The 24228-nt window shown below is 27.3% G+C and overlaps 1 protein-coding gene across 29 annotated transcripts in view; it reads left to right on the plus strand.

Moving 5' to 3' along the window:
• The window catches only part of LOC129919640 (potassium channel subfamily T member 2), a 485782-nt gene that overhangs the window by 344927 nt on the left and 116627 nt on the right, over nucleotides 1-24228 (plus strand). The window contains exon 1 of one of the 29 annotated variants that reach the window (XM_056000689.1): nucleotides 14845-15070. The exons of 26 other annotated variants lie outside the window; for them this stretch is intronic. In XM_056000689.1, coding sequence (XP_055856664.1) covers nucleotides 14979-15070 — 92 coding nt within the window. In that variant the 5' untranslated portion in view covers nucleotides 14845-14978. Of the gene's footprint in view, nucleotides 1-14844; nucleotides 15071-24228 lie in introns of those variants that run through there. 2 more of the 29 variants (XM_056000698.1, XM_056000804.1) reach the window with 2 other exon arrangements.

A 24228-nucleotide genomic window follows, 5' to 3' on the forward strand; every position in this document is an offset into this window, starting at 1 on the left:
TTTCTTCAAAAGATAAATTTTGGCCAAATTTTGTAACAATTTCTTTTATTAACTAAAGAACCTTTTTTACCTTAGGTACTGTAAAAATGTTTTAAGGTTATATAAAAAAACACACATATTAGCACTATAAATTTGTTCCTTTGAGTAATAAGACGAACGTAGGCGAGATCCTGGAACTGTGTGTGTGTTTTTTTTTTGCATACATTATGAAGATTTTTTACTTTTTCAACTTTGCCATTTTTATATGTTTGACGAAAAATTAATCCATAAAATATTTAATATTTAAATTGAGTGCCTCAGTTACGATTGATTTTAGTTTTTATCAATTCAACTCAAGCAAATATTCTACATGTAGATCATATAGCTTCCCAATTTTCGTAACCTGTTACGCATCCCAAAATCCCAATCAACATTATCAAATATGTCATTGAAGAAGGAATAAATGGCGACACCAAAAAAATAAAATACCTCAAACGGATGGTATTTTTGTTGCATGGGAGAGAGGAGACGAAAGGGTCAATATCCCAAGGGAAAGATTCCATTTACCCATAAGAACCTAAGATACCATTTAAAGTTTTATATTTTTTTTTCTCTCTCTCAGTCTCTCATCTCAAAAATTTTTTATTCGTGTTCAAATATCTTTCTGCTGATGATGATTGTCAAAGAAGACACGCTTTCATTGCCCAATGGAGATATTATGGGCTTTTCTTTGGGACACCATTAAATAATATCCTTATTGCTATATTCGAGGTGTGATGACAAAAAGAGAGAGTATGAGTAAGAGTGTGTATATATAAAAGCACCACTATAAAGAGGAATTTTATGAAAGGATTTTGTATGGAAGATTGGTTTTCTGGGACACACCAATAACTCTACCTTTTTGGAATTTCTAAAATGATTGATTAATTTCGAAAAAGCTGGAAAAAAAAATGGTGAAAAAAAAATAAACACAAAGTTCACAAGAAATTTAATCGAAATCAATTTCAAAAAGGATTCGCCAAGGTGGAAGAAATTTTCACGTCTTTTAGACTCTACTGTATAAATTTTGTACCTACTCCCTTAACACTTTACCGCATGTTGGCATAGTCCTTGCTAATTGAAGTGTTCAAATGGTACACTTTAAAATGGGAATACTTTCTCCATCATCATCATCTTCATCATCATCATCATCATCATCAAACGTGGAAGTAATGAAGGTATAATATAGGGTAATCATTTAAAATGTAATTAAGGACCTTAACTGCCGACACGGTAAGAGGTTCCCTATGCTTGACTTTTGATTGACATGTCGGAAGTACACACACACACACATATATTTTACCATTTATTGACACACTCATACTCACTTTCACCTAAAAAAAAAAAAAAATATAAAAATATGCAAAATGGTATATTTAATGGAGCTGACACAAAAATTAGATTTCTCCTTGATTACTTAAAATGTTTTAGGCTCCTTTCAAAATATCATTAAAAAAATTTTGATTTTTTTTCAATATTTTATGTTTAAATGAGGTAGGTATAGATATACTTATCGACTATACATAAAGAGAATTTGATGTTGGAATAAAATACTAAAAGTCTATCAGGAGGATATTTTTAGAAATTCATGAGAGTTCTTGATGAATATAGAAGGATGAAGTGAAATGTAGCGGACGAAGAGATTCTTAGAAAATTCTGACATCACAGTGTGATAAATGTCTGTGGTTGAAAAGCACTCAAGATTGTTTAAGCAAATTATTAAATTTTTGTGTATTTTAATCAAATATTTTAACAAGTCAAAGAGATGTCAAAAGTAGTAGAAAAACAAAAGAGGAGAGTCTTTTGCAAATTAAACATTTGTTTTGTAATATACAAACAAAATTTAATGAATGAAGGAGTTATTGCTATAAAATTTATTAGTGGATCTTAGATACTTTTACAAAATTCATTCTAACCAATGAGGAAAAGGATTTGGAGTACACAAAAAATTGTGATCATAAATTCACCGACTTCATTAAAATGTTATAATATCTATGAATATTCTTTGGTTTATGCACTGAAAAACTCATAAGGGGTGAGCTGAAAAATCCATAGGTATGCAGATTTAGTGTAGTTATAATATTTCTTGAATAATAAAAAAAAAAAAATACTCATACACCATGGTGACCCAGTAGGTAATACGAGTTGTTTATGTATCTTTGGAAATAACACTGGTCTGCAACAAAAAATTGGCTTTAAACCAAGTAACAGACAAAAACTCGGTTATGGTGTACATTCGACTTGAAATTACATCACCCCAAAATATTTTATTGCAAATCCAACTACATAATTTGTAAAAGCTTATTTTAAACGCTGTTGTTTTACATAGCCATTTTGAATTATACTTTTGTTTTCAAAACCTCTGAGTGAGACATTTTTTACATCTTGTATAAAAAATTTTGTGATCTAAATCAATTTTTTTAAACAAAGAAAAGCATAGAAACTGCGGAATTTCAATATTTAAACTTTTTTTTTGAAAAGAAAAGCATTATTTTAAAGTTATTTAAAATTAAAGAATTTATGATGAATAAAGGCAAATTGATGTAAGACGACACGCAGTGTACATTAGGGTGTGTCGCTTTTGTATGGCCGAAAAAAAGTACTCTAATTTTGTTATGTAATATAGTGGTCAAATGTTGTATTAGGGTCTATGGTTTAATAATATGTAAAAAAGTATTACAATATCGTTAGTCTTCGGCTCGTTCAAATCGGTTAAAGTTGTTAAGAAAAAAAAAAACGAATGAAAAAAATGATTTATTTTCCTTCGCTTATTATTTCGCAGCTTCTTAACTAAGTGTTCAGTTTCAACAAATAATTCAGACTCTTCTCGTAAATACGCAACTTTTGAGACCTCTTACGATTGAATAGACCCGTAGATTTAATTTATTTATAGAGTTCAGACTTAAAAGCAGAACTTTTGATACCATTTTTGAATAGAAAAGCCCAAAAATCAATTCTTTTTAATAGTCTATTTTATTAAGAGGTCTCAAAAGTTGCGTATTGAAGAGAACAGTCTGAGGGTATTCTTACTTATTAATTTCGAGATAACTTTTGGGCCTCCACCAGCGATTATATAAATACCCTTTTTTTATCCTTTAAAGACCTTTAAAGCCCGAAAAGTTATGTTCAAATTAAAATTAAGATCATATTAAAAGCTACTCGGTAATACGCAACTTTTGATACTACTTTCGATAAAATATTAGCAAAAAGTAAAATCATCATACAATTACGGGACACCCTAATGTACATATTATCAAATAAATTTTCCGAGCTTCAGCCAGATTAATCAGCATCCAATTAATTTTGTTTTACTGAGTAAACCAAGTTTTAAAGAGTTCTATTCCAGATTTATAAAGCTTAACACCTAAACCCAAAATTCCAAAAAAAAAAAAAAATACTTCCGTTTTTCAAAATTTTATTTTTCCAAAAAATTTAAATTTTTTTGTCAAAAATCCATAACTTTTTTTCACCAATTTTAATTTTTTTTTACTAAGGTGTATTAAAACTACATAATGCTTTTGTATAAAAAATTGATTAAATAGAATTAGTTGTTTGGGAGAAAGTGACAGTAAAAAAAAAATAAATTGCACGACTGGGGTCGCACGTACTTGCTCTTATGCTTAAAGTAACTATAATGTTAAAGCTTTTTATTCAAGAAATTTAAAATTTGATATTTTGAAGAAATTTCATAAGTAGTATAAAAAAATTAAATCTGTTTTTATAATTAATTAAACTCCGTTTTAAAATATCTTAAAAAAAAAAATAAATATGCCATTTTATTTCTCGTATAAAAAGGTATTTTTAGAAAAAAAATTTTGAAAATTGTAGGAGCCGTTTTTTTAAAAAAATAATTTTTTATATATATAAAATTGTTTTAACATTTTTCAAAAAAAAAGTTGGTATGCCATTTTGAAGAAATAATTAATTTACACATAAAAACTAAATTTCAAAATTTTTCATTGATCCGTTTTCAAAAAATTGATTTTTCAAAAAATAATTTTGAAATATTTTTAAAAAAACCAAAAATGCGTTTTTTGAAAATTTTCTAAAATTTTAATATTATCTTTACTTACACACTTTTGTATAAAAATTTTCATTTAAATCGGGTTAATTTTGTACGAGATATTCAGAAACGAAAAAAACCGTTCTATGACAGGTACCGTTAATAACGGTACAAAAAATATTTTTTTTATTTAAAAATTGGCCCTTATGTGTAGTACAACACACAAAAATTTTAATCAAAATCGTTAGAGCCGTTTTTGAAAAAAATTACCTTTTCTATTTCCGTTATATGGCAGGTACCGTTAGTTTTGGTCATAAAAAAAAAATTTCAATTTCCCCTCTAGGGAATCACCAAAAACTGCTAACTACCAAGTTTGAAGAAAATCACTTCACTCGTTTAGGCTGCAGCTCCAGATAGAGACAGACACACAGACAGACAGACAGACAGACAGACAGACAGACAGACAGAATTGCCGGACCCACTTTTTTGGCATTCTCCATCATCGTAATGTCATGTAAAATTGTTATCTCGAGTTCGATTTTTTTTACGAATCCTAAACTTGCCCTATAGTACCTATATCGCAAGTAAAAAACGTTTCTATAATAGTTACATTTAATAATGACTAAAAAAAATTCGTAAAAAGATAGAACTTGTCCAAAAACTCACACTTGATTTTTTTTTTAAATCGGAAAGACTTTTTTTAACCGGAAACCATTTGCCGCACAAAAAAAGCTTGAGGCATAAATTGTAAGTTAAGGACTCTTCTTTTAAAACATGCAACTTGTTATTGCGAAAAGAGTTCATTTTATATAACTTTGGCAGATACCTTGTGGTGGAGTCAACAAAAAAAAATTTAACTCAGGGATTGTAGCTAATTAAATGCTTATTTGTTAGCAAAAATTAATTTTGTTAATCCTATAAGTTGATTTTTAGTTAAATTTTTATATTTATTTTCAGTTTTAAATTTCATTGGTTTGTAAAGTAACAACTTTTTATCTCTAACCACTAAAAAAATTGCCTTTTAAATAAGCCTGATACGTAGCTTAATTTAAGCTCACATACAAATTAATCAAAAAATTTAGCCGAGCTTAATTTTTATTAAGCATTTTATCGATAATTTGTATGGGAACTAAAATTTAGATCGGATCTGCGTACCAAGCTTAAGAACAGGAGTAAGAGTAATCTTTAAGTCCTCAAAGTCTCTCCACATCTAAAATTATTCATACATTTATTATTTGAAGAAATAAAAATAAAAGTCTTTTTTAGAAAAAAAAAACCTTATAGCTAATTTGGATAACAGTGATGAAGAAAATTATCATGAAATATAATCCTCAGTTACCTACTGTGCACAGAAATTGAGACAAAAGAAACAGAAAAAAATGGGATGTATAAAAATATAATATCTACAATTTAATTTTCTTCATTCATACTACTACATGATAAAGAACCATATGAATTTTAAATCTATGAATAATACAAAACCAATTACTTGGTATCTTTTATAATGTTCTTAAAAAAAAAATGAAACATTGATTAAGTTCTTTTTCCAGGAAAAAAAAATAATTAAGTTTAAGACCCTTAAAGTTTTTTTTTTACAAAATGGAATAATTCAATTAAAATGTTCTCAAATGCCATTGGGAGGATTCTTCTTCGTTTTTTTTTTTTTTATCTTTGTAAGAATTATTTTTTTTTGTTAATTCTTTTTATAGAAAAGGCCATACAAATTGTGTAGAAGACAATTTCGCCTTTGCGCCATATCAACACAAAAAAAAAAAAAGAAACATTTTAATTCTATTTTCAAGCACACTTATTCCATTTTACTTTTTTCTTCTTCTTTTTTTTTTTTTTTGATGAAAATTTTCATTCATCTTCTCACGCACGAAACAAGAAACAAAAAAAAAATATCCTCATAAACTGTGTTAAGGACTGCCTACCTATAGCCATTCTTTTTTTTTTTTTTTTTTTGTGGAGTCCTCAAGACAATCTCTGAAAATGATACCAAAAGAAGTTAATCCATTCATATTCACTTTAAGTGAACTTAATGTTGAATTTCCTTCAAAGGTCATATTAAGGTCTTTAAGGACGAAACTATATAAATTATCCTGATAACAAAAACTTCCTTGTCATATACACTTGTATCTATCCATGTTATAGTATTTCTTGTATTCTTTTATGCTTTTCATTCAAAAATTAATTCAATCGGATCAATCTATATCAATTATGATTTTGGTATGTATTTACTTGTTTGAAAAGAGGATAAAAATATAAATCGATATTGTGGAGAGCAGGGCAAAGTAACAAATGGAATGAATGTCACTATCTTTCAACATTTATATCCTTGCGTGTGTGTTGTCAAAAGTGGCCTTGAAAAGAAGTTTTTTTTTTGTATCTGTTGTATCATAACAACTGACACTCAGAACGAACACAGATTTTCATGATAGGTGAATGTTGAGGATGCGTATTTCAAAAATGATTATCATTTATGTCTCTGCAATGATGGATGTCTATAACTTTTTGATGAAATGAAAAGACACGAGCATAATAATGTGTGTGTGTATTTGTATTGTTACATAAGATAAATGTTGGCAAAGTTTGCAGACTAAACAAAAGACATCTGGAATCTGGATGGTTTGTAACTATGAATAAGTTCTCGTGCTCTTGATTCATATCATAATAGTATAGGTAAAATAGGCATTTAAAAGAAAAAAAATTGTTACACTCATGAAACTTGGCAAAAAGCTTGCTTTTGGGTTAAGAATCAAGTACTAAAGAAGTCTATAAAAAAAAATTGGGTGGAAGGGTGTTTTTTCGCGGACAAGAGGGAGGGGGTAAAGGTCAAAAATATACTGAAAAAAATTGTTAGTCGAATATCATCATATGACACATCATGTTTTCAAGGCATTTTTTGATGCTGAATCTAATGACATAAAAATAAAGTCAATACGATTGCTCTAAAAAGTTATTGCCGGTGCTTGTTTATTGACTTCAACAGATAAAATACAACCAAAACCCATGTGAAAAACATGCTACACTGATAAAAATTTGGGCAATAATAAAGGCTTTTCATAAAAAAAATCTACCTAGGTGAAAGGGTGTTTTTTTCGAAGAGACAGTAAAATCTGTAATTGGTCCCAAAAAGCCAATGATTCATTTTATTTATGGTTTTGATGACAAATTAAACATTCATAGATAAGTTCTTACACGTTTTCAGCGAATCATTGGCTTTTTGGGATCAAATGCAGATTTTACTGTCTCTTCGAAAAAAAAACACCCTTTCACCAAAATTTTTTTTATAAAAACTTTTTATTCTTTCTTTCTATCCCAAAATCAATGTTTTAAAAAAATTTCATTAGGGTGACCCATCAATTTTGTTTTACTCAAAAAACACCCTTTTAACCATGATATTTGTATAGACACTTTAGATTCTTGTTTCTTATCTTAAAAAAACATAATTGCTAAATTTTAATAGGGTACCACTAATATTACTCTAGTGTTACACACTTTTTCAAATATACAGATATTTTCTTTACCTCTTAAAAAAAACACCCTTTCACATAAAAAAAATGTATAGACTTACATTATTCGTAATTTCCATTGGAAAGAGAACATATTTAATGAATTTCGTAAGGGTACCATTTATACCATTGATTTTATCGGACGTATCGTGGATTTTTCCCTATTTCCCAAAAAAAAAAACACCCTTTAACCTAAAATATTTGTATAGACTTTTTGGGTTCTTGGTTTCTGTTATAAATGAAACATTTTTACCAAATTTCATTGGTGTAACAATTTTTTCCTAGTTTTTGTGGTACTAATTCCGAATTTCAACATTTCTTTAAAAAAAAAAACACCCTTTCACTCAAGATAATTTTGTACACTTTTTAGATTCTTAATTCTTATACCAACCAAAACATTTACACAAAGTTTTAAAAATTAATAAAATTTAAGTCAGCTGTTATGATACCTTCCTCACACACAACTTAACCCATCAAAAAAACACCTTTTCACCAAAAATAATTTTAAGAACTTTATGAATCCTTTGTCCCTGCTTTATCTTAAACCTTCATCCCGAATTTCATCAGTGTAGCATGTTTTTCACATGGGTTTTGGTTATATTTTACCTGTTGAAGCCAATAAACAAGCACCGGCAATAACTTTTTAGAGCAATCGTATTGACTTTATTTTTATGTCATTAGAATCAGCATCAAAAAATACCTTGAAAACATGTGTCATATGATGATATTCGACTAACAATTTTTTTCAATATATTTTTGACCTTCACCCCCTCCCTCTTGTCCGCGAAAAAACACCCTCCCGTCCGACTTTTTTGTATAGACTTTTTTGTACTTGGTTCTTATCCCAAAAGCAAACTTTTTGCCAAGTTTCATGAGTGTAAGAATTTTTTTTTTATTTCTTGATTTTATGTACTATTTTACCTGTACTAATTAATGGTCATAATTTTGAAATAAAGTTATAAAAAATGTTAATCCAGAAAGTGTTTGTTTTTTTTGGTTTTTTTTGGATTAAAAAGTTGTCTTTTGGTGGTCATAGGCAGTGCATGTTACCTACTTACATGTAACATGAGAGTAACACATTAGTTTTGCTATTTATTATTTTGGAAAATAACTTTTTGCTATTCTTATTTCTTAGTTGTGATGTTTTTTATACGATAATAGTGAAAAAAAAAAACATTTTTTAAGATTGATCTTCATAGCTTGGGTTCGAAAGGGTTAAACGGGTCTGTGAATTTTGTTGAAAATTTATTTTAATGTTTGATAAATTTTTTCTTCAGAAACACATGCCTTTTTTTTTGGGTCAAAATTTGGATTTTTAAATCCTGTATTTCTAAAAATCCTTAATTCTAAAAACAATTTTTCTTTTACCACTTGTTAAGATCCTTTCTTAAAATGAAAACAGTGCGACTTTTACTGTGGGAAAAATTTAATCAAAAAACCCACATTTATTATTTCCGTTTCTGAAAAGATACAAAACATGACTTGCACGCCTGAGGGACGTAACAAGACCTAAAATAAATTATATTTCAAACAAAAGAGTTTCAAAATGGTTGACCTCAGTGCTGAATTAAATGCTGACTTCAGTGTTGCCATTCGTAACACCACTTACAGAATTTATTTTTCAATTTTCTCAAAAACTAGGAAGCATTCAAACATGTGGACTTCAGTATTTGATAAGGAATCAATTGTGACACTTTATTTTATCAGCCATTTTTTGTATTGTAATCCACAATCTTGACAAAAATAGTATTTAATGTGTTTTTTTAAACTTTTTTTCCCAATTTATTACTTTTAAATCGATTATTTCAAAAACAATTGATTGAAATAACTACACTTTAAAATTAGAATAAAGTGTACAGTTCTATCTTTTGAAAAAAGTATCATTCATAACTGTAAGTGTTGCCATTGTTTTTAAAATTTTTTTTTATTATTTAAAGTAATTTTTTAGAAAATTGCCATTCCCACCTAAACGGAGCCAGATAGACCACCCATCCCATAGTAAAAAATGATCGTATTCAACTCCTCTACAAAATACCGTTATCAAATCTCGGCGCCCAAGATATAGTACCCTCCCCCATTTTTCCTTCACTTGTTTTGGTACGATCTTTTTTAAAAATTATTTTTCTTTTATCAATTAAAGAAGAATTGAGCAATATAAAAGCACTGTTTTTATAGTAAATTTGATGAGGAATACGATAAAAATAATTTTAACCGTTATAAAAAACAGTAAAACATAGTTTTAAGGCTTTTTTCCCAGCATTTATCAGTAATTTCGACTTCTAACGCCTGGTAATTAGTCAAAAATATTTTTTTTTGAAAAAAGAAAAATTGATGTAAGTAGATCTATTGAAACTCAATACCTTTTACTCAAACAGCTTTTCGATAAAAAAATTATTTAAGCTATAAAAAAAATAAAAACTAAAAGAGCTTATTTTTTTTATAAAAGGGGTGCGCGCAACCCCTAAACATCATCGAAAAATTCTGAAAAAATTAAGGTAGCATTATTTTTTGTCGAGAAAACAAGTTATCGGTAGAGCAAATTAAAATAATGAAAAAATGATTTTTTTGGTCCACCCTAATAGCAGACATTTTGAAATATTTGTGTAATAATGCTTTATATATTCTTTGTTTCTGATTCAAACGGAAAGAAATTATAAAAAAAAAAACATTTTCAAAAACTTAATTTTTACAATAAAAAGAAAAATTATTTTTTTTCGAAAATCAAAACATTGTCTTTTTGAAAATACTACAAAATTCTTGTTCAAATAGTTTAAGTCATTTAAGGGAATTTCAAAAATCATGAGAGTTATTGTCAAAATCCAAAAATGTTGTATTTGAAATTATTAAAAAAAAAAATGAGATGTATTGGTTCAAAAATTTAAGTTATATTGTTTTTAAGCCTTACGAAATAAAAAAAACATACCTATTATTTTATTCTATCAAGATTATGCTAATTAAAAATTAAAAATAAGAAAGCTTTTCCGCATCACTTACTTATTTAAACAACAAGCTGCTTCATAGGCTAATCTAAAATTGCATATTTACATATTCTCCCAATGCTTTTTGCTAAGAAATAAGAAAAAAAAATTGGAAATAAATCCGCATTCATTCTGTTGTACATAAAACACATATATCAATTCTTTAATCCTCACAAATAAATTAAAATAAATAAATCAATAAAACCTCAGTCAAATTCATCATTTCCTGCCATTTCATTTAAAAGCAATTCCCCAAAGGTGTTTGTATTCCCATTCAACAAAAAAATATCCTTTAAGTCAGTGGTGAATAAAAATCCAAACGGATTCGTAGAAATATTTATAAACGTACGACATGGTTAGTGAATAATTTATTTATATTCCATCGAATCGAAATTTGCTGTCTTGCTAAAGGATAAGCTGTATTGTACCTGATATACAACCATACACATCCTGCCTTCTGACAACCAAAACAGCTATGCTGTGAAATTGAAATATATTATTCTGTTTTTTTTTTTTTTTTTTTCTATTTCCGATATTGATTAGAAATCCAACATTTTTGTATTTGAGAAATGACCCGAATTTGTTCATTGGCCTATTTTTTCGTAAATGTCTAGTTGGCTTGGAAGAACAGTGAAGAATATTATGGAAATGAATTAATAAGTAATTTGGGTTACCTTTAACTAAAGTGTTATTTCTACTTAAATCGAACTCTTTATTTATAAATGTGATAGGAAACAAAACCAAATATATGTAATTAGCTGTAATATGTCAAATGAATTTTTAATTATATTTTAACTTACATTTACCTACTACCTTAATTCAACCTATTAATTTTAATGGGCTTGTGTTTGACAAGTTCAAACTAGAACTAATTGCACATTTTAAAAAGGAAAAAATTGACAAAAAATGAAAAAGGTCCAAAAAATGAACGTTGTTTTAAATTTTATAAATTAATCGTTTAGTTCTAATTAATTTGTATAATTAGTTTCAAGCCATAACTCGGTGATATCAAATCAAAATTACGTCAAAATGATAAAAAAAAACTTTCAAAAACCCTTTAAAAATGGTTAAAATCTATCAAGTCAATTTGAATTCAAAATGACAAGAGAGAACAATATTTGAGCGAATGAATTTAGATGAGGAAATTGATTTTGATTTATTTACCACAGCTTAAGATAGTTGCCCAAAGGAAATTCAAAAATCTTGCAAAAAAAAAAAACAAACTTCTGCTTACTCACTAAATTTTAAACAAATAAATATCAAACATCTTGTCTCAACTCTTTGTTCTTATAAACAGTTTTTTTCAACTCTTTGTGCTCTGCATATTTTTTTACCTTCATTATTGGCCCATCTCAAAAGTAAAATAATTGCTGAATTTCAATTTCAAGGGTGTACCTTTTTTTTGCAAAAAAAAACATCTTATCTTCTACACAAAAAAACCCTCTCACTTGAAAAAAAAGTACAGACTTATTTTAGTAGTAGGTAATTTCCGTGGCAAAAAAATATTTTTAACAAAACAAAACACTCATACCAATTTTGGCTGGTGTATCATTTTTTTTTTGTAATAGGTTTTTTGGTACTAATTCTGAATTTTATCTTTTCTTAAAAAAAAACACAATTTCTTATTTCATACACTTATAAAGCGAAACGTTTTCACCAAATTTCTTTTTCTGATCCTTCAAATTTCATGGCTGCAACGATTTTTTTAATAATCTTTGAATACTTTTGTATTTAATGGTTTTTGTACTAAAATCATTAAATCTCAAAATGATAAAAAAAAACTACAAAAAGTTACGTAGATATAGGTACTTTACAGTGTACCAATGACTTCAATTGTAAACAGCTTTCTTTTTTTTTTGGATTTAAAATGTTTATGGTTACTTTTAAGTTTACCAAAAACTCTATTTTACATTTTTCGTTATTAAATAAATAAATATAATTCGTTATTAAATAAATAAATAAATAAATAAAAAATAATACGTATACACCACAGTGAGCATTGCTTTAGGTGAATATCATTGATAAAATGTGTATCATTAATAAAAGTGTTAGATAGAAAATGAAAATACTCTCTCTGATTCAAAATTCCTCTAAGTCGTATTTCCTTCTGATTGAAAAATTTTTCACCGAAAACATTTCAAGAGAAAAGTTTCTATTAATTTCCCTTACTTGAATCATTTTTCGTGTTCCCTGAAAATTTGTCTTAAAAGGAGTCGATTGTGAAATAAAATGCACAAAATATTAAAAATCATTAGAAAAAAAAATAACAAAAAAAAAAAAAATAATGTGATTCGAGGATATAATTTTCAAGTAACAATTTTCCAGTTCTTTGGTTCATGGGCTTTCCAGTTAAATGATTTGTTTATTTAAGCTTCCTTAATATTTATAACTATCAACTTCAGGTTGTTTATAATGCATCTGTTTTAAAATAGCCTAGAGAGGATTAAAATGAAATAATAGAAAGAAAGTTTCCGGCACGAAACCGAATCACAGTTAATTGAAAATTGACTTTTTAAATAACATATTTATAGTACAAGTTACGTTAAACAGCTATTCATTTATTAAAAAATACTCATGGATTTCACTACAAAGCTTCAGTTGATATTTTTTCATCCAATCCACGCTAATTGCTACTCAAATTTTTTTTTTTGTATTTAAAATACATATTATACGCTTTTAATATAATCTCTACAAATACCTTAAAAATAGTTGGAAATATACAAAAAGGTTTAGAGTCAGTAAACTATATTTTGTATTTTTTCATTGAAATTCTAACTATTTATTGTAACAAGGGCCATTATTAGGCTTTGAATTCACATTTGAGTCGTCTACTCCGATCTTACACTTTATTTGAATCTTATTTCTTATTAAAAAAAAAAAAAAATCACGTATACACCATAGTGTACCAATGTATTCAACGTAAGCTTTAACGCGCTTTGGATGGATTTGAACTATCTTGAATCTTGTCACATTGTATGCCTTTTTTTAAATTAAATTATCAAGAAAATGGAAACAATGTTTAAAAATTTGACTTCTTGTTATTATAACAAAAAAAATTATAAATTATTGTTAAAAAAATACCCTTAGACTCATTTTTTTTTTTCATCTCTGATGTAAGCCACTTGTCGCTGTCACCCTCACGTGACTAAAGTATTAATTTAAACACTCATGTAGATTGTGTACACACCATATATATTTTCTTACTCGTACATCGTTTCCATGAATAACCGTGTATACAAGAAATTACATTTTTATCAAAATAAATTTAAAGTGTCATATAACACGTAAAAATAATCATGTTCTCTATATGCATGTCAGCATTTTTCATTCTGTGACCTAGAAAAAAAAAAAAAACAAGAAAATGTATGAGTATTTCAGCCACCAACTTTGTCTAACCTGTCTAACCTACTATAATAAACTTAATGAATCCTTAGGCTGGATAAAATAGGTCAACAGACTTGCTAAACAAATTAAGAAAATTGTTGCCTAGTTTGTGGCGCGCATGAAATGTGTGTTAGAATATTTATGAGACGGTGACCTAGTGGCACGTTAAAAATATAATGTTTCCTTGCATTTTTTTTGTTTCTTTTAAGAATTTTAGTTTTCCACCTACAAATTTTTTGTAAGCACTCTTAATATATTAAGAATTTTAACGGTATGGTCGCATGTCAACGATAAATTTAAAATTATACAACTTTTTCAGTTAATATCTGCTAAATCTCTGTTCAAAAACCACCATAATCAAGAAATTCTCCCACCCTTAAACCACAACACAAAGCAATACAAGAAATGCCTTTCCAATAATAATTAAAAAAAATAATAATTACAAAGCAATAAGCCCCCTGACCAATACATATTCAAAATACAACTCCCGTCCAGTTATTTAAATTTTAAAAAAATATCAAGAGTTTCTCGTAAATATCGTCCTTCTACAAAATCGTCTACAAGAAAATTGAAAAAATAATAAACACCCAAGTGAAAAAAAAATTGCATACCCCGATTCCAATGAGCAAATAAGTGAGCAAGTTAGTGATGGCAACAACGAATACTGAAATTATATTATGGCAATCATAGTTCTAAGTTATTGGTAATTTCGTAAAAAAAAAAAGAAGAAATAAAAAAAAAATGTCCTTTGTATCATGACAAAGTGTAATAAGGCAATCACGTTACGCCATAATAAATGCCACTATAAGTGCTTGGCTTGGAAGTGATGAAAAAAAAAACGAAATAGACAGGACGACGAAATAGAAAAAAAACCATCGAAGACGAAGACAGAGTCCTTAATCTATCATTGATCGATAATTCAATTTTTTTTTTTTTTGTATCTTGTAACGTCAGACTTGACTACATTTACAATTTTTCTATAATATATAAGAATACAGACAACTGTGGTATGTGAATATCTGAATGTTTATATGTGTTCGAAGTGGAATCGTCCTGTTTTCTTAGCCAAGCCAGACACAAATGGATAATCTACTTTGCAACATGGCAAGTAACAGTAGATATTCGTCTTACAATTGCTTAACGTCGTGGGACTCGTACGATAAAATACCCAGGTAAGTCAATTTTTATAATATTTTTTTTTTTTTTTACTTATTCGTATACAAAAAAAAAGAAAAGTTTTTGTATCAAGAGGATTTTGAAGAAAGGACACATTGTGTTAAAAGAAGGAGTAAGTATTAGGTATATAAGTGGCAAGGAAGAAGTTTATTTCTTTATGGTTTGTACGTATGTAAGTTTTAGCAGACAAATTGGATAAAATTTAACCAAAAAAAAAATGAATGAAGAATCCGAATATTATTTCTTCTAGGGAAAGATTTATTTGATTTCGTTTAATTCTACAACAATAAAAATATCATGTTGGACAGTATTGCCAGTACATACTTTTTTTATACCTAATATAAATGAGATTGTCATCATTTTCAATTTTTATCATTTAGGTTAGATTTAAGAAATAAAAATATCAGAGAAGAAGAATTACATTTTATCAAAATAATAGGGTGTGTTTTTGAAAAAAAAAAATTGTTTTTCCTTAAACTTATAATGTCAAAGGCTTTATTTTCAATATATTATTTGTTTACAACATAATAAACAAATTTGGAAAAATGTAACTTTTTTCGATTAACTTAGTGCACCAAAATTATGTGTTTCATACGTTTGAAAAAAAAAAAAAACATGTTCACAGTTAATTGCAAAGAGGTAATAATAACGAAAAACGAAAAGTAAAATTTTCTTTTATAAACAAATTGTAGAAAACTATAGGTATTTCTTGTAGGGACTAGGTAGGTACATTAATTTGTATTTATTAACTAAAGTTTACAAGTTTGACAAAAACAGCAAAAATATTGAAGGCCTGTAGTTTTTAGTAAATCCCACATGAACAAAACCACCTTAAGGGGGGGAAATCCCTCTAAAAGACAGCTTTTTCAATAATTTTTTTTTGGAAAACCGAAAGCATTTATTGAAATTTGGAAAAGTATATGACATTATTGACATTATGAAGTATTGATACAATTTTTTTGAAGTAAAATAAAAACAAAATGGCGGCTCTACAGCTCTTTAAAGTATGGCGTCTACAGTTTTTTATTTATCATCAAAAAAGAAATTTTTTTCCAATAAAATATATTTATACGCATTGCATGAACCTAAATTTAGTAAAAAAAGGGTTAAATAAAAATTAGAGACGAACAAAAAACGAAAAAAACATAAAGTTTTTTTTTATAAAAAATTGCAAAAAAAAAATATTTAGTATAAAAATTATATTGAACTTTTAGGTTTATGCAATGGCCAATAAATTAACGAGTAATTTGCATTTTAATTCAAGTCGATAGCTTCATTAGTTTTTGAGTTACATTGCACGGAGCGGAAAAAACGCGTTTCGACAAAAATGCATTTAAAGTTTTCGTTTTCATACTGTGGAAGGTTCGGAACGCGTAGGTTTCGGAACTATCTAGGGACTTTTGAGGCTTCATTTTAGGCTAAGACCACTGAAAATAGTTTCTTCGGTAGAAAAATGAATTTATTACGCAAAAAAACAAAAAAATAATGCAAAAATAAAAAATTCCAAAGGGATTTCCCCTTTCAAGGAAAATGTGAAATCTCAACGCCCGTTATAATTAACAAGTCAAATAATATGTTAAGAAAACTATAATAAAATACATTAAAACAAATTTATACGTGTTTTGTTATTTTATATCCTATTTTTCTATTTAGAAGGAAGGAAGAAACGTATTGTTTTCTTATGATTTTTGTTGTGCTGAGTTGAAATCCGAAGCCAAACAAATTGTATCACTTTAGGATTTTGAGATAAATGTATTAAAGTATCACAAAATCAAGTTTTTTTTTAGAAAATCTAAAAAAAAACCACTTTATCTCAAAAACGAGAGCTGATCGAAATTTTTTGGATTCGGATTCAAAATCAGCGCACTAAAATCAATTAGAAAAGTACATATACTTTTGTTCTTAGGAGAAAGAAATATAAATTCTTAAAGATCACTTTCATCATGGTAAGATATGGTAAACTACTTAACTTATATAAATTTAGATATCTCGGAAAAGAAAGAAGATATTGAGAAGATTGAAACTGAATTTGAAAGAAAAAAACAAGTTTTTTCATAAACCGTAACAAATTAACTTGGAAAAGATTACCTTATGCCAAAATAATGCTTCGAAAACAGCAAAAAAATTGGTTTTTGTGATTTTCTAAGGGGAATATCCTTCAAGAAAGTATAGTTTTATTAAGAGGAGGCTTTCCTTGCAGACCAGTGTAATTAACTTATTTTAATTTTTTAAGGGTGGCAATGGTGCAGTGGATGTAGTGCTTGACTGCTAACCTGGAGGGGTAGGTAGGGCTGCCAGATAAAATTTTATTAATGACGTCACAACAGGTCTCAAAAGTCGGGACAAATCGGGACAGCCAAATAATACATGAAATCGAAAATAAAAAAATAATTAAAAGAATTACGTAGGTGATTAGAAACTTTTTCATGCATAAAGCCTTCACTACATTGGCTCAAAAAGTGAAAAAGTACAAAAGTGAAAATTTTGAAATGCATTTTTGTATAGTTTTCCGGGCTGGAAAATTAAAACAATTGATGCAGAAAGCTTATTTTTTGGCCTAAAAATAATTTGTATGCTCTTTATCACAAAACACTAGCCAGAAAAAAAAATATTTTCACTTTTGTACTTTTTCAAAAAGTGGTGTATGTTGTTAAGGATTAAGATTTAATCCTAAATTTTTGGGGGACTTCTTGCAAAAGTACCTATGAGTTGGTTGAAATTCAATTTTTTGAAAATCTTCGTTTGGAAAAAAAAAAATAATAAAGACTTCATCCATAAAATAAAATCACATTCATCGTAGATAGGTACCTACTCGCTTAAAAACTGTCTCTTGATAGATCTTTTAGTATTTACTAAGCCCTTAATTTATGCTTTCAACAGTTTTCTAGTTTTTGGAGAATGAACGAATTTGACCTAAAAGTTTTTTCTTGTATAATTTGAGTGAATTTTCTTATATTTATAACAATTTATTTTTAATGCAAGCTTTAAGTCATTTTTATTTAATTTTATTTTTTACTTTAAGTCTTACAGGCATATAGTTAAAATTATAATTATTATTATTAATTATTTTTTGGGTCAGTTTTTTGAGTTAAAAAATTTTTTAACATGTTATTTATAATCCTTTTGCTGCTTTGATTGTATTTAAATAAGAAAATATATATACAGTTCATAAATATTCGTGCGATATTTTTTATTTTTATTTTTTAATTCATCCATCATTGATATTCATGAAACTTTTAAAGAGAAAAAAAATTAAGTAGAGATTAATACTGAAAGTACATTCGACTTAAGGTCTTAAATAAACAATTTAAGATAATAAAAATCCTTCAACACATTCTTTCCTTCCTTTTTCTCATTTCCTGTTTATTCAATAGCCTTCTTATAATGCATGAATTTATGTTTTTATATTTTTATTCATGTTAACATACACTAATTTCTTGATAAAGTTCACTGAATAAGATGATTAAATTTAATATTTCACCACCACTCATTTTTCTTTATGGCAAAATTAATTGAAAATAGCAATTTTAGAATTTTCCACTCGTTGGTCATTCAATTTTCAAAGAAATATCTAATAAAATTAATTAAATAAAACACAATTAAATGCACGACTAAGGCACACACGCTTTGAATCACTTATGTATCTACTTTAAAATTGAAATTACATTTTTATCTATTCGTATCTATCTAAAAACATTAAAGAACAGTAAAGTGATTTATCATTTAGGTGCATGTAGTTTATAAGTATCTTAAATAAATTAATTAATTAAATAATTAAGTATACAAATTTAAATTATGAAAATTTAATTAATTAATTAAATATTCTTTACTTCTTTAAAATTTGAACTCTTTTAGATACATAACAAAAATAATCAAAACAAATACTATACCCCAATGGATTTTAGTGCCTTGGTGGTATAAATAATAACAACTACAGAGTAATAAAACCATTACACTTTCTCAATCATCTAAACTGAAAGCTTTTCGTTGTTAATTAAAACAAGCCAAATCAATTTTTCGCATGTGTGTTGTAAAAAAAAAAGCACAGTTTAATTACTTAAACTTGAAAACCCATTCAAGGTAATATTTAATGAACTTTGACATTGAAAACCTTGAAGCCAACCTACCTTTATAGACTCTTATTTCGCACCCTAAAATTAAATCCTTAGACAGACTTTTGTTCAAAATTAATGGCAATATTAAGTTGGAGACGGTGGATATAATAAATCATTATGCCAAAACTAATTTAGATGGCTGTACTTAATTTACCTTCATTAGACGCACTAACATAAACTTTTTTATATAAGTGAACATATTTTGGGTTGATTTTTTGTTTGACTGTATTCGTTTGAATGACTAATAAATAGTTTACAGTGGTAGAAAATGATTTTTTTTTTATTTTGAATTTAAACAAATTATAGAGATGGCTCTCGAGGCTTTTAGAGCCAATATGTCAATCTCATTTAACTCGGCTTTATTTTGATAAAAAAAAAAACCATGATGTTGACTATTTTGCTGTCAACTATCATGAATTTTGGTTTTACAAATGGTTTTCATATCTAAATAAAAAACTTAGGTATGAGAAAATTGTATCGTTTTCACTTTACATCGGTTTTATAATTTTTAAATGCTCTATCTTTTACCAATATCTATCTATTCACAAACGATTCTGAAACTATTTTTAATTGTATGCCAACAAAAATTTGAAGCTTTCAAGTTGGCCTGTAATTTGGTCCTTATAAAATAGCGATTTCTTGACATTTACTACGATTTTTTAAGTGTTTTCTTTCATCACTCTTTTTGTATAACATCAATATTAAAGAAATAATTTATGAAGTCTAATTTTAAAATTATTTTTTAACATTCCAATTTATGCGCCTATTTGAAAATAAAAAAAAAAAAACATACCCACCGCAAAAGTTGCATTTTTAAAATGACCGGTAGAAGTCACGCATTCGCATAAAAAATTGAAAAAAAAAAAACAAAGAGCAAAATGGACTTATTGTTTCATTATTTAAAAACAATTAACTAATTAAAAATTAATTGTTATTTATCATTGCAATTAAAACCTTTAAAAAATAGGCTAGAAAACAAACGATCGATCAGGGTTTACAGAATAAATACCTACCATTTTGTATTTATTTATTTATTTTTTTTCAGTTTAAACATTATTTTTATTTATTTTTTTATTTTTGTTCCTCAATTTATTTTATATTCCGTTTAAATATCAAATCTACACAGAAAAAAAATTAAAAAAAAATACAAATACAAGAAAAAAAAAAATTTGCATTGCAATGCGTAACCACTACACAGAGAAAAATAGACCACATAAAATAGAACAAAAACAATAAGATTTCTCTATGGTTTTCATCCAAGAAGGAAACCTTATTAAAACAATCGGGTTTTCCTTATTGTTTTAAAATCTGCACTTGTAGGGTTTTGAAAATAAAATAAAATGCATGACTGGGTTGCACGAACTTGCTCTTACAGTTAAAGTTTTTTTTTTTAAGACTTTTTATATAGAAATTTGGAAAATGTAGGTACCTACTATATGGGTACAAAAAATAAATGTAAAAAAAAATAAAATTGGTTTTTTTAAAAAATAAAATAAAATCTGAAATCAAATTGCCTTCCAAACCAAGTATGCAGTTTTGATAGATATATTTATATATTTTAGAAATAAAATTTTCAAAATCGTTAGAGCCGTTTTTTTAAAAACTAATTTTTTATAAATAATTTTTTGGTAAAAAAGTTTTAAAATAAAAATTGGTATGCCATTCTGTAGAAATCACCAATCAAAAACAAAATTTCAAAAAAAAATTCAATGTCCCATATTTGAGAATTTGATTTTTAAAAAAAGAAATTTTCAAAATTTTTTAAAAATCCAAAAATTATTTTTTTCGAAATTTTAAATTTGGCTTATATTTAAATTATATATGTAAATGCTTCTTCACAAAAAGTTTCGTTGAAATCGAATGAGCAGTTTCGGAGATAATCGGATTTGAAAAAAAAAGGTTCTATGGCAGGTACCGTTAATAATGATTTTCAAAAAAAAAACGTTTTTTCATTAGAATATAGACCTCGTCTTAAAACTTCCATTTGAATTTTTTTTAGAAAATCGTTGGAGCCGTTTTCGAAAAATTACACTTTTCCGAAATTTGTATATGACAGGTACCGTTTTTTTTTTTTGTCAAAAAAAAACTAATTCCAAAAACCCCTCTGGAGAATCGCCAAATAACGCTACATACCAAGTTTGACATTAATCGGTCCATCCGTTTAAGCTGTAGCTCCTTATACAGACAGACAGACAGACGGACTTCCGGGACCCACTTTAATGGCATTCTCTACCATCGTAATGCCATGGAAAAATGTTATCTCAACTTTTTTTTTGTACGAATGCATAACTTGATACATATATAGTACCTTTATCGCAAGTAAAAAAACCACGGCCAGGAATCGAACTGGAGACTTCAAATCGAAAACAATTAATTAAAATAACATTAGCTGCGTTCCTTTGAAAATATTTATCTACTTTTTAGTACTTAAAGCTGCTTTGAACTACTTTTTCAGTATAGCAAAGTAGATCAAAGTAGTTTTAAGTACTAAAAAGTAGATAAATATTTCCAAAGGAACGCAGCTATTAAAATTTCTAAAAGGTATCATTCATAACTGTAAGTGTTGCCGTTACATTTTTAATAATTTTTTTATTTCAAGTATTTTTTTGTATAAGATTGCCCCTCCCGCCTAAACGGTGGGAGATAGATCCCCCCTCACATAGAAAAAAATGATTGTATTGAACCCCTCTACAAAAAACTACTATCAATTCTTGGCCCCTAATTTATCGTACTATCCCCATTAAAAGGGGTAAAAAGGGGTTTTACATGGGGATTACTTGGTGTAATGGATTTGCACCCATGGAGAGTTTTTATGACCATAATGTGAACTACAAAATACTAAAATTTTATTAAATTCGATTGAAATCATTTTTTTTGTACTGCCTAGAGGTCATGGATCATTTTCGGGGATACGCCATGTCAAATTTTGGTGTTAAACTGTGATTTAATATTCTACTCCATGAAAGGAACCTAACTGCATCAAAAAATGTTGTACTTCAATTAACTTCGATATATAGTGAAATTTTGTCTAGGATAATCGGGCTACTAGCTATATGCAACTTTTGAGGGGGTATAGTTTTGAAGTTCCAGAAAACTAAATTACTCTTCGGTCTATTGTATATATCGACAATGTAGTTTTTTTCCTATTTTCGTCAAATGGTTGATGTTATCGAAAAAAACTTTTTTTTTCAATTTTTTTTTGAAAAATCAATATTTTCCAAATAATTCTATGATAACACGTAGCCTTCTGTTGGCAATTAAACTTGTTAAATTGCATTACTTGATATCAAGATAAATTTCCTTGTTCATTAAGGGCATTTTTTTCTATTCAAATGAACCTATTTAAACAACTTATTCCAATAAGGCAAATTAAGTATTAGACCAATTTTGCTCGTCAACGTTATTATTTTTAAGGTATACCCTTTTACTCAAAAATTCATATTATAGAATACCTAATTGAATATAAAAAATCAACTTTAATTTTGTTTGCATACATGAAAACTAAACTTGTTCATGGTTTTAAGCTTATACTCGTTATTAATGATTTGGTATAAGACATACTTAATCTTACATGATTTGTATCCCAACAAAAATTTCAAAAAATTTAAATTGCAATCAAGTAGATATGAAAGCATATGGCATAAAAAGTCCATAATAAAAGGACTCTACTGTAAAAAAAAAAAAACATGATAAAAAAAATACATCTTGAATTCCTAGAAATACCACATTATTGATTACTTTCTAAATTGAATTCATACATACTCTATGATTTCTTGAAACTAAGAAATGTGGTATTTTAATTAGCAAATGTTTTAAATATTCAATTATCCACTCTATAGCAAATGTCATTGCATGTTTCGGGTCATGCATCTTTCATTATTGATGAGATTTGTACTCCCCTATTAATTGGAATAATTGGATTTATTTTGTTTTCTAGATGTGGGTTGATTGACAAAAAAATAAAATGCACGACTGGAGTCGCACGTACTTGCTCTTATGCTTAAAGTTACTCTAATGTTAAAGCTTTTTATTCAAGAAAATTAAGAAAATTAAAAATTTGATATTTTCAAGAAATTAAAAAAAAATAAAATCTGTTTTTATAATTAATTAAATACCGTTTTAAATGACCTTTCACAAAAAACCAAGTATACATGTTTACTTTTTGTATAAAAAGGAATTTTTAGAAAAAAATTTTCGAAAATCGTTAGAGCCGTTTTTTAAAAAAATAATTTTGTATATATAAAAATTTTCTAACATTTTTCAAAAAAAAAGTTAGTATGCCATTTTGAAGAAATAATTTATTTACGCATAAAAACGAAATTTCAAAATTTTTAATAAACCCGTTTTCAAAAAATTGATTTAAAAAAAAAAAATTTTGAAATATTTTTTAAAAATCCAAAAATGAGTTTTTTGAAATTTTTCTAAAATTTTAATATCACCTTCACCTAAACGCTTTTGTATAAAAATTTTCGTCGAAATCGGGGAGGTCTTGAACGAGATATTCATAAATCAAAAAAACCGTTCTATGACAGGTACCGTTAATAAAGGTAAAAATAATATTTTTTTTATTTCGAAAGTTGGCTCTTATGTGTAATACTACCCTCAAAAATTTTAATCAAAATCGTTAGAGCCGTTTTTGAAAAAAATTAACTTTTCTATTTCCGTTATATGACAGGTACCGTTAGTTTTGGTCCTAAAAAAAAAATTCGAATTTGTCCTCTAGGGAATCACCCAAAACTGTTAACTACCAAGTTTGAACAAAATCACTCGAATAGTTTAGGCTGTAGCTCGAGGTACATACAGACAGACAGACAGACAGACAGACAGACAGACAGACAGACAGACAGACAGACAGACAGACAGACGGACAGACAGACAGAATTGCCGGACCCACTTTTTTGCCATTCTCCATCATCGTAATGTCATGTAAAATTGTTATCTCGAGTTCGATTTTTTTTACGAATCCTAAACTTGCCCTATAGTACCTATATCGCAAGTAAAAATGAAAAAAAAAAAACAAATACTAAATATAACGAGAA

Source organism: Episyrphus balteatus, chromosome 1 (assembly GCF_945859705.1).
Source record: "Episyrphus balteatus chromosome 1, idEpiBalt1.1, whole genome shotgun sequence".
Lineage (NCBI taxonomy): Eukaryota > Metazoa > Arthropoda > Insecta > Diptera > Syrphidae > Episyrphus > Episyrphus balteatus.